Genomic DNA, 12,167 nt, shown 5'->3' on the forward strand with positions numbered 1-12,167 from the left:
CCATTCGTGCCCACACACCTCCCCGCCTCAAAGAGCCCCTCTCCTCCCCCCCCCCGCCGCCTCACAAGCGGGAGGCGCCTCGCTCCGCCATCGCCTCCCGCCTCCCTTTCCCTCTCCCGCCTTCGTCCCTGAGGGAGGCTGAGGCGGCGGCGGCTCCATTCCTCCCTCCGTGACACACCGGGGCCGTCACCGCATGCCTGCCCGCCCCCCCGAGTAGGTAAGGGGCTTCGGGTGGGGATGGGGAAAAGGGGTCCCCTCAGGGCTGGCGGGGACACGCTTGGACCCGGAGAGCGAGGCCAAAAAAATAAAAAAGGCCGAGGCCGTGCTGGCGGCTGAGGGGACGAGGAGGAGGAGGCCTAGGCCGCCCCGCAACGCCCCCTCCCCCCAGCCCCTCGTGGGTGCCTCGCCTGGCCCACCCAGCGCACCCTGCGGAGGCTTCTCCCTCCTTCCCCGCTTCTCCGCCTTTCTCCGAAGGACGCCGTTTCTTGGCACAAATCTCAGCCCCTCCCAAGGCAGAGAAGAGGAACGACGCCTATATATACATTGTTCTAATTCTGTCTGTGTTTAATTGTGTTTTTAAAACGGTTTTCCTCCTTCTCTCCCCCGCCGCCGCCCCGCCTCTATGCTTTGAGCTCTTTCTGTTTTATCTGCAAGCCGCCTGGAGCCCCTGCCAATGGGGTGGGGGGGGGGGAGAGAGAGAGAGAGAGAGAGAGACTGGTATCGAAATAAATAGGAACAGGAGATGGAGGCTCCCCAGACAGACAAAACAGACACGTGTGCCTGTTTTTATGGAGGGTTTGGGGAAAATAATGCACTGCCGACACTTTTCAGCATGCCACCTGTCTGTTTGTGCATAGCGATATTGGTTTGCAAGAGGGGGTGGGGGTGGGTATGGGGTCTCACCACCCCAGCTCAGGGAAGAAGCATCTACTTGGCATTCTGAAAAGCCCAGGTTCAGTTCCTCCCCAGAATCCTGGAGAGATGCTGCCAGCCAGGGTAGATAGCACTGAAGCAGATGGGTCATTGATCTTGCTCTGTATAAGACAGCTTCTGAGGTTCCTAAGGTCCCAGGTTCAACCTGTGGCATCTCCAGGTAAGCCTGGGAGAGATACGCTACGTGAAACCCCCGGGGAGCCGCTGCTAGTCAGTGTAGACCGCACAGAGGTAGATGGTGCATTGATCTGACTCTGCATAAAGCGGTTTTCTATGTTCCTATACAATGGTATCTCGGGTTACATACTTAATTCGTTCCGGAGGCCTGTTCTTAACCCGAAACTGTTCTTAACCTGAGGCGCACTTTCACTAATGGGGCCTCCTGCTACCGCTGCGCCGTTGGTGCACAATTTCCTTTCTCATCCTGGGGTACTAGTTCCGGGTTAGTGGAGTTTGTAACCCGAAGCGTTTGTAACCCAAAGTGTTTGTAACCTGAGGTACCACTGTATGTCTTTGGGGTCAGTGGAAGAGCATCTGCTTCGCATGCAGGTCACATTGAGTTCAACAGGACTTGTTCCCGTACATGCGTGTATAATTCATGTAATGAATTTTGGAGTTGACCCATTTTTTTGAAAATTCGATAATAGCCGTATTTCCACACACTCCTTTCCCCACGGCTTGGTCTGGTGGTCATGTTTATTTGATCAACCAGGCTAACAAACCCACATTTATTCAGTGTGTGTGTGAGTGTGTGTGTGTGTGTGTGTGTTTCCTTTCTGGCAAAACTAGAAAAGATATTCTGCCTTACCCTGAGTCATAATGTTGGTCCATCTAGTTCAGTATTGTGTACACTGACTGGCAGTGGCTCTCCAGGATTTCAGACAAGAGTCTCTCTTGGTTGTACCTGGAGATACCACAAATTGAACCAGGGATCTTCTGCATGCTCCAGCACTGGTCCACCCCACAACTCAATGGGATTTACTCCCAGGTAAGCATGTATAGCAGGGCTGATGAACCTTTGCCTCTCCAGGATGAACCTTCGCCTTTTTGGATTACAGCTCCCATCAGCCTTGACTATTAAGATGCTGGCTGTAGTTGATTGGAGATGTAGTTCAGCATCATCTGGAGGGCCAAATGTTTCCTGCCCCTGATGTCTAGGACTGTAGCTTTGTTGTGTCAAATGAAGTAGACTCCAGTCCATTAAAGTTTCTGCCACAATAAATCTGTGGTGCCCTGCATACTATTTTTACTGTGGAGAGATGGAACATATATCTCCTTATATCAAGTTTTTATTCCACTAATATCCGCTCTCTCTCCATGGAGCTCAGGGTAGCAAACGTGGTTCCTCTACTTCAACAGTCTGGCGGCCCAACAACAACCCTGTAAGTTAAATTAGGCTGAGAGAAAATGGCGGACCCAAGTTCAGTCCGAGGGGAGATGGGACTCCTTGTGCTCATCTGATTTATATTGGAGCTGCTCACATGGAAGTCACAAACTGTACCACTTGCATTTTCATGAGCTTAAAAAATGCCTTAAAAATATTTCTATCTGCTACAGAAACAGGCACATCAGGAGCCCCCTAAAATATTAGGAAATTTGCAAGCATTCATACTTTTGAATGATACTCTTAAACTATTCCAATGGGGAATAAATTAAATGAGCTATGTTTTACTCTGTGTCCTTTGCACTGTTATCTGCGAGTTATCTCAAATGGTTCTGTGCATTTGATAATAAAATATTTATTTTGCTAATTTATTTTTGACAAGTTGAAACAATATGATTATTTATTCTTGGATATTTTGCAAAAATAGCAAGACGGTAATTTAAGTAATGATTTCCTGCTATCTGTGAAATATATAGCCATATATTTTTGCATACATTTTAAGGGTGTTAGTAATGATAGAGTGTTAAATGTTTAATTGCTTCCATATTACTTTATGTATGTATATTTAGGAACCAGCACAAAGTATAATGTGTGACTATTACTGACATCATGACAGCTGTTAGACAGAGAAAGGGAATAAAAGCCACAGAAGTTCCAGAAGAGAGTGTATTCCACGAGAAGAACTGGAAACTTAATGGGAAAACTCTAGCTGGTAGGTCACGGTTATCCTTGTGCAATGTACTTAAGCTATAACTGCATGTGTAAGTAGAAAGAAAAATGGGGAAACCCAGAATGGTTATTATTCCAATTGAATTACATGGCTGAGTTTAGCCATTGTTAGGATTCACCCAAATTCATTCTCTACTGGCATTTAAAGCTATCTTTGACTTCATGTATTTCCAGGATGCAGTTATATTTAGGGAGCTATGTTTTGATTTCTTACTTTTTGCCTACAAAATATTTTGTGCAAATATTTTTTTATTTGCAAATAAAGTTCAAGTAGCTTATCACAAACCCTAACTAGTTAGCACATAAAATAAAATTTCTACTCAGTAGACCACTAGAAATTAATGGTTCTCTGTTGGGTACGTTCATTAATCTGCTAATAAGTCAGTCACAGTTCTAGTATTTTTAGTTCCACTGAGTTTGATGGGTTTTCTAGAGTTTGGTATTGTGCTGCCCATATATCAAAACTAGAGAAGGTTGGTCTTTGTTTCAAATAACATGATTAATTGGGAAATCTGAGAAGAGGAATTGATTTGAAACCAATATAGTCTACATGGAGGAATAACTCTAAATGTAGTTATGGGCTGTATTTTCCCTTGGCATCACATTGTCTGTGGTTTTGCTGCTTTGTTGTCAGCAGGTAAATCACCTGTAATCGTGCAGCATTATCGGGGACTGCTTTGATAAGTGCACATTTAGAGAAGAAGGCACAATTTAGATAACCAAAGCTTTAAAGTTAAAACAAGATTTTGGTGTGATTAATAAAGTCACCCTGCTCGTAATTTATTAGAAGGCATGCCACAAAGGATATTTCAAATAATTTCAGAATGAGAGATGATGGTTATCAAGACTATTTTGAGCTTATAAGCTTTTTACTGAACTCTATTATCGAGGAAGGGGCATAACACAAAGCAGATCAGAGCTTTCATAATGAGTACAAGAGCAATTAACTGTTCTTTCAGAAGACTAGCAAGCTTGAGAGAAAATAGTTAGCTCTGCCCCTTTCAGTGTTCCTGTCCTTCAGATTAACATCACTTAAAAGGGAATTACTTCAATCTAGAGAACCTGTGAATGGAAGGGAAATGGCTCCACTGCTCCACAAATGCTTTCTGAAGAGTTAGAATCATAGAATTGTAGAGTTGGGAGGGACCACGAGGGTCCAACCCCCTGCAATGCAGAATTCCCCCCCCCCAACATGGGACTGGAACCCACAACCCTGAGAGTAAGAGTCTCATGCTCTACCGACTGCAACAGTAAACTATTTTGGACCTTAAGCTGCCCTCTATGTTGTGACTGGAACCGGGGGCAAAGTCCACTGCATGTGTATCTCATCGCAGATTCCCCATAAGGCCCAGGAGCAAAATGCTTTATCTATCTAGTGCTTGCCAATACCCCCACTGTGTCCTCAGTTGGCTTTGCCTGCCTGGAGTGTGTGTGTGGAATTCCCAACATGTGTGTGGCTGGAATGCAGCCTACTTTACAAATGCAATGGATGTGGCTTTTTTACACTAGCCCCATCCAGGTTGCCTGTGAGGGAATATGGCCCTCCGAAAAATATTGCCCACTCGTTACAGAAGAAATATGCATATGCCCTAGATTTAAAGTGCAAGAGAAGGATAGAAAAAATGGCATAGATAGCTGCTTCTATATTTCCAGCAGAGGCCAGTAGTAACCGTCTGCACTTACTGCCCATTATGAAGGAGATATCAAAGTATGGCATTTTCTCTGTCTATCTACTTAGAAGATTTCAGAATTGTATGACTTAGCATCCCCACTTCATTCCCTTTCACCCCCATCCACAACCAGAGCCTTTTCTCAATTCACCCACAGATGTTTTGTCTCAACTGTCTTATTTCAGTTGTAATTTCCCACAAATAGTTTCCCCCCCTTACTCTACCTGTTTAAATTATTAAATAAAAAAATAACTTTCTCCTCCCTGCTGTTTTCTTTCACTTTCCACCTCCATTCTGAATTAGAACTGCAATATTTTCTGCCGTAGCAACATAACCGGCTGTTGTCCATTTGAGCTACCATGAAAAACTAGTGTAATCTTGATTAACATAGCAGATTCACCCTGTACAACACTAAGGTTGTTCTGAGTAGAAAGAATGAAATTAACATGACTCCACTTAGGTTTGCTAATTTCAGTGGGATTTACTCATTGAGTAAAAGGATTGAATATAGAACAACCCTTGGTTCTTTTTAACAGCATTATAATAGATAGGTTCAATACATTTCTGCCTGCATAAGAGTTTGCACAAGTGAGAAGAGCATTTTGGGATTTAGCTCACTTGTCTCACACAGTGCCCTAGCACAATGCCTTCTTTGTGCAAAATACCCCCTTTTTCTGCATCTTTTGATACAACCCTTTTAAGAACCAGCTGGGTCAATTTAGTGCATTTTAGTGTAGATTTTGTTGTTTTATATTTTTTTGTGTACCATCTTGGGTGGATGTTTCTTTTGAAAGATAGGGTATAAATCAAATGAATACATTTTACATGTATTTTCCAGTGCCAGAACAATCCAAGAGAAATCAGTTTTCCCTCAGATTTCTTTTTGGAAATCTGCTCTCTGTTTATGATACATAAACCGTACCCAACATCTGGAGTGGATACTACCATCCATTTCAAACATATTGGAGGCGCTGTTTTTGTTTTTTAAAGATAAATATTTATTAGAACTATCTTCTGCAGGTGGAAAATTGTGGAAGAAACTTTCACTCATCGTTGGTGGAATCATTGGCATAACTCTGGGAATCTTCACTTCTGTTTATGTTGCGACACTACATGAAAATGATCTGTGGTTCTCCAACATCAAGGTAACAGAATGACTCTGATTGCATGATTGGTTTCCTAAGGCATTGTTCACATTGTGGCTTTTCAGACTTTTTCCTGCCGAGCTATTCACAACTACCATAGCATTACCTTTTTGTACATTGTTGATAATTTTACTCTCTCCCACATCAACCACTGTTCTTAACAGGTGTGTCTTGAGGACATACTGAGGTAGTAGAAAGCAGATAACAAGCTGAAAGTAGCAGCTATGTTGATGTGTTTTTTATTTGTTTATAATAAAGCATCCTGGATTGCTCAGACTGAATGGTGGTTGAACCATGAACTGTATATACACTGTTCTTTTTAATTGGATCTTACATTATTGAGGGAGGAAGGTTAAATCTTTAATTTCCCTTCAGAAAAGGGCCACTTCAGAAGTTTTTATTTTTCGTGGGTTCCCACGAAATACCACCAATAAAACAGAAACTGGAATGGACTAATTCACTATACCATATATTAAAATTGTGCCACCCTGTTAGATGTGACTTGGGCTTAAGCAAGGTTCTTAAGCAAGTTTCCAGTAGATTTTCCATTCTGATTACGGCAGGTTAGTATCATATACTGCAGTAGCAGAATTCATCATGTGGTACATTAAAGTAGTTTCATCTAATGATGTCATATTAATAGCACCTATTTTATCTTTGACTCTATTAGGAAAAACTCAATTGCAATTTATTGTCAGCCCCTGCAAAATAAATCAGGGCTGGATGTGATAGAAAATCTGCCAAGAGAAGAATGAAAATTTCAGTCAATAACATGGTGCTATCAACACAGATTTTTTTCCATGAAGAGAAAATAAATGATTTATACAGGATAGAGGGTTTATTAGGAACACACCTTTTGCTTCTTCTGGGTCTTGCAAGTCTATAACATCTAAATATGAATTTCTTTGAGTCTTGGGCAAAAAAAAAATGTGTGCAATTCATTTAGGTCCTGTTCCCAAAGTCCTGGATAGGAAACTGAGGCACAGAAATAATGATTTAGTATAGTCAAGCTGAGAGTTGAACCCAATTTCCCATGCCATGATTCAGCTTTCCAGCAATAGAATTCATTATTTCTATTCCAGCAAAGTCTAATTTCAGTACATGGCTAGCTCTTGTATATAAATCCGTTGCTTTCTTCATTCATCAAAGCTGAATAAACACTCCAATCAGAGCAAATGGGCTTGAGGTTAACCAGCCAAGAGTTCTGTGTGTATTAACTGTGTTTGTTGACGGCATGCTGTGCAACCTTGGTCACGTTAATGCAGTTATCTGTATTGAGCTTTCACTTTTATGCTTAAGAAGATTTGCTACGTAATTAATTGGATTTTATTTTTAAAAGCAATATTCTTTTATTTCTTTTTCTGGTGCAGTTTTGGTTTTTATTAAGCAAGCAAACAAAGAAAGCTGAAATACATTCTTGAGTGTATTACATTGGGTTCTTTTGAAAGACAGTATCAAGCTTTGTTTGATCTAGTTCCCAAACTCTTCACTGATGTGGGACCCCAGAGGCATTTTGTTGCAGCACAGGATTCAGTTGTTAGCCTTGTTCTCTGATTGGAAACCCATTGCCTTTCCAAGATTCTCTCATGTGCCTGAATTCTAGACAGTCACCCATAAGGCTTTGGGGCTCCAAAGATCACTGAAAAACCAGAACCTTTTATAGATGTGAATGTGTTGGACATAAATAGAATATTAATTTTGGAAGTATATTTTTACATGACTCTGTTCAAAATACCTTGCAACTGATCACCCTTATCTTCCACATAGAACCAAAGAATTGTAGAGTTGGAAGGGACCCAAAGGGTCATCTGGTCCAACCCCTGCAATGCAGGAATCACATATTTGTGCTGATGTGAGATTGAGTTGTGTTTATAGAGGGAGAAGAGTGCACAATAATGGGAGATGTTTAGCTCCTTGCCAGTTCAGCCTTTTGGAAAAGGTGAATCCCTAGTTGGAGTATATTGTAAAAGAATAAAAAGATATAAGGGACAAGAGACCCTCATATTATCATGACAAGGTCTATACAAAGCTTTTGTGTAGCAACAAAGCATTAAAGGTAAAGGGACCCCTGAAACCTCCCCCCTCTTACACATAGTCCTGCAGCATTCAAGTTTAGGCTTGGTTGCAAACCTTGCTGCACCCCCAGCTCCCAACTCTCCAGTACAGTGTGGGAAGGGGAAGTTTAACCACCCACCCTACTCTACACACACACACACACTCAAACCATGGTTAGTGGCTATCTCCTCCATCCTACCCCCACTACCACTATTTTCCTGACCCTGAGAGCTAGTTTAGGGGTAAAAGGTAGGTTAAGCACACATAATGTATTTTCACAGACCCACAAATTGTTTCAGTCATACTCCTGAAAGAAGTATTTCGTAAGATCCCCCCCCCCCCCGTTTCTACAAATTTTTCTATTTCTGACCCTGGAGTGCAGGGTATTTACTGTTTTCCTCTTCAGGCTTTCAGATTGCCACCAATTTTATTTCATACAGATGAGTTCTGTTTCTCAGGCTTTGCTGAGATAGAAACATATGCATGAGGGAACATCAGGAGCTGGTTTGTGCATGTAGCTTCTTTACTTGATGAGTGCAGTAGCAATCAACATAATTCATGTGCAAAACATCCATCACACAGACATAACACCACAGATAGAATATTCTTATTGATAAAAGGGATTGGCTTGTCACTACCATAGATAATAATAAAATATTCAGTAGGCATTTTGTAGTTTACCTCCTTTTCTTCCGTAATTCCTAAAGGGAATAATAATAATGGAGCAGGGCATGACTGCAAATATTTCTGTACTTGCAGCTGATCAGATATCTCTAGAATAATGCAGAATTCACTTTTAATTGCTATATAAGCATCAGGAGTTTCGGCAAAGCACCATGGGGTTCATAGAGTCAAGACTTCATAAAAACAAATTACATATATATAGAATGTGTATAGTAGTATTATCTAAATATTAGCCTTGAAATTTCAGCCCATAGCTCTTGCCGCTTTTATTGACATTTGAGACTCTAGGAGAAGTATGAATCGCTCTAAAATTGGAAATGTGTTGTGAATGAGGAAAGCAGATGTTATCTTCGTATGAAACAGATGTAAAGCAGTAGTGTTTACCTCGTAAAGTATGGCATTTGGTTGAATACAGCTGGTGCCAGGCTTAAAGATTAATCACGTTTGATACAGTCTTGCTAATTAGATCCCTTTCAGTGCCCAGCCCTCCAGAATCAATTCCAAAATGTTTCAGAGCTTTCAAGTTTTAATACTTTCTGTAGTTGTGGGACTGCCATAAGAACTTGAGTCATATTACTCTGTCATTGTGAACTGATTAAACAGAGGTTGCAACTTTCAGTATTTCAGGTAATTTAGTGAACACCCACTGTTACCCACATCTTTCAGCACACTACATAGCATACCCAGTCATGTAAAGTTGACATGTATTTAATCTGTCATTTTAGTTCATAAGTGTTGATTTTATTTATATTCTGTTTTTTAAAAAATTGTTTTTGACTTTTATTGATAATTTTAATGTATACCTTATATCTCTGTAAACTTCTTCGGGGTTTTAATTAAAATTAAGAGGCATACACATTCTGTTAAATAAAAACAAGGTAAGTAATGTTTAAAAGGGTTGCAGTGTGAACCACCTGTCATTTTCTCTTTCTCCATTGGTTTGTCTTGGGATTAATATTGTTTTGGATAATAAGAATATGACTGTGCTTTAATAGTAAGTTAAGACCAGGGGTCAGCAGACTTTTTCAGCAGGGGGCCAATCCACTGTCCCTCAGACCTGGAGGGGGCTGGACTATATTTTTTTTGGGGGGGGGGAGATGAACAAATTCCTATGCCCCACAAATAACCCAGAGATGCATTTTAAATAAAAGGACACATTCTACTCATGTAAAAACACACTGATTTCTTTACCGTCCGTGGGCCGGATTTAGAAGGCGATTGGGCCGGATCTGGCCCCCGGGCCTTAGTTTGCCTACCCATGGTTAAGACCATTTCAATCCAGCCTTTCAGTGCAGTAACAGTGATTGGGTTGACTAAGAACAAAGTTTTGAAGCTGCAGAATGAGGCATAGAAGCCAACACTATAATTTTAACAGTAAAAACAATAAAATAGAAACAGGTAAAAAGTGCTTAAAAACAAGGGGTAGCAGTCCATAAAAGCCCCTCAGACTAGGATAACAAATGCTTGCTGGAATAAAAACAGTTTAGCTAGAAAGTGGGAAGACAAAAAATGGTGATTGAGACAGTTGCTAGCTGCAAAGAAGTATAAAAGCATTGAAGACAGTTTTCACAAAGTTTCAAGCCTGTATTCCTAGATTTGGGTTAAAAAAAACAAAACAAAACAAAAAAAACCCTGGGAGTTTTAAATTGACTAGTGACAGTTCTAAGAACACATCTGCTCACAGTGAGTCTGTTGGTAAAATAAATAAATAAATAAATAAATCCTTGGCAGCTGACCTAGGCTGATACACAGAAGTAATATCTAGGAAATCATGTTACTTCAGTTTTTCCTTGTGATTTTTGCAGATACTTTGGCTATCCAAAATGAAATGGAGGTTTCAGCTGCCTTTCATGTCTTTATTAGTTTACTTTTTGGACTAGAGCCATAGTTTTCTGGTAGATTTGGACCTTGGAGATCTCTGGACATAAATCTCTGGTGTGCCACCAACTCATCAAAATGTCCTTGACTAATCCCAACCTCACTTCCCTTTGGTTAACGTAGGAAGGATAGTGATCTATTGCATGGTATTGTTGCACTGAGGAATGAGGTGAGGATTAGAGAGCAGTTTTCCTCTATCTCATAAACTGCTATTGTTGCTGATCTTAACTATGTTACACTAATTTTATTAAACAGGTCAGAGGCAAGCGATAGTAAGACAGGCATCAGGTTAAGTTTATTCTTGATCTTAACTGGCATGTTTCCTTCCAGGAGGTAGAGCGGGAGATTTCATTCAGGACAGAATGTGGCCTGTATTACTCTTATTACAAGCAGATGCTACAAGCTCCATCCATTCAACTAGGTATTGTAACTTTTATTTTCTGAACTGGATAAAGTACAAATGGCTCTCAGAAGCACTACTCTTCTGTGTTTTTAAAGAGAATGCTGGATTATCAACTTCCATCTTCTGTTTGTCGGTGGCTTTTTATATAAATCCCAGGAACACAAACCAATTGTTAGTGGCAGAAGTGCTTGTCATACCTGGAGGTGCCTATTGTTGCTAGATAGCATAGAATTTTAGGTATTACCTATATCAATGGAAGCATTACTTTCATCTTAAACTATATGGTTCAGATGATACTGATTTCTAAAAAGTAGACCCAGAGCCCCAGAGCACTCCATTTGCAATAAAAGCAGCACTATTTATTAGATTACTTTCCATGAATCTACTCCTGGGCACACTTAAGTGGTAAGCTCCGTTGAACACAGTAGAACCTACTTCTTGGGATACACTGTCATATGTGGCTCCTAAAGAGGGGGTATTCTAACTCAAAAATAAGTGATGCAAATTGACTTACTTTCCTTAGACTTTCTCAAAGCATGTGCATTTTGACTGGTATCACCCACCAACCAGATCTAGTTCCTTGTAAGAAGCCAAATGACTTTAACAGTAGCAGAGCATATTTAATGAGTAGCATTCTAGTGTCTAACTTTAAATTCTCTCGCAGAAGACGTTTACATTTTAATGGCTTTTAAATGCAGGTGTGCCTTCATTTTATTTTCTTCTTTCTACAGGTTTACATCGCTTGATGTTTGACAATAAAACTGAGTCCATGAGGACAATTAACATACTTGAAAGAATGAATGTTTACCAAGAAGTCTTTCTCAGCATTCTGTATAGGGTTTTTCATATGAATGTGAGTGTTTAATTATAAGTCCCTGATAAATGCACAAGCATCTTGCCCAAGTCAGTACAGTGACAAGTTTTGTGGAAATTCGTCTTTACCCGGGCATTAAGTCCCATTAAGTTTAATGTGATTTACTCTAGGAATTGTGTGTAAGGACCTAAGAAAAGCCCTGCTGGGGCAGGCCAAAGCACCTTGTTCTCACTGTGCCAAACAGATTCCTGTAGAAAACCAGCAAGCTGATCATGATCACAGCAGCTCTCTCCCACTCATGATCCTGAGCAACTGGTGTTCAAAGGCATACTGCCTATGACCCTGACAGAAATGGATGCCATCATGACTAGTCCTAGTCAGAACAGGCCCATTCAAATTAATAAACCCAATTTAGAGACATTCAATGGATCTTCTCTGAGCAGGATTGTATTGGCTACCACCCTAAAGTTAA

The 12,167-nt window shown here is 40.7% G+C and overlaps 1 protein-coding gene across 4 annotated transcripts in view; it reads left to right on the forward strand.

The window, feature by feature from the left end:
- Positions 1 to 2: 2 nt before the first annotated feature.
- Positions 3 to 12,167, forward strand: part of DPY19L3 (dpy-19 like C-mannosyltransferase 3) — a 36,232-nt gene continuing 24,067 nt past the window's right edge. For 2 of the 4 annotated variants that reach the window (XM_081203459.1, XM_081203462.1), the window contains exons 1-5: positions 3 to 217; positions 2,887 to 3,029; positions 5,737 to 5,861; positions 10,809 to 10,899; positions 11,613 to 11,734. In XM_081203459.1, coding sequence (XP_081059585.1) covers positions 2,927 to 3,029; positions 5,737 to 5,861; positions 10,809 to 10,899; positions 11,613 to 11,734 — 441 coding nt within the window. In that variant the 5' untranslated portion in view covers positions 3 to 217; positions 2,887 to 2,926. The other 2 variants (XM_081203460.1, XM_081203461.1) reach the window with 2 other exon arrangements.

Source organism: Podarcis bocagei (genome assembly GCF_964188305.1).
Source record: "Podarcis bocagei genome assembly, chromosome: 7".
In the NCBI taxonomy this organism is placed as follows: domain Eukaryota; kingdom Metazoa; phylum Chordata; class Lepidosauria; order Squamata; family Lacertidae; genus Podarcis; species Podarcis bocagei.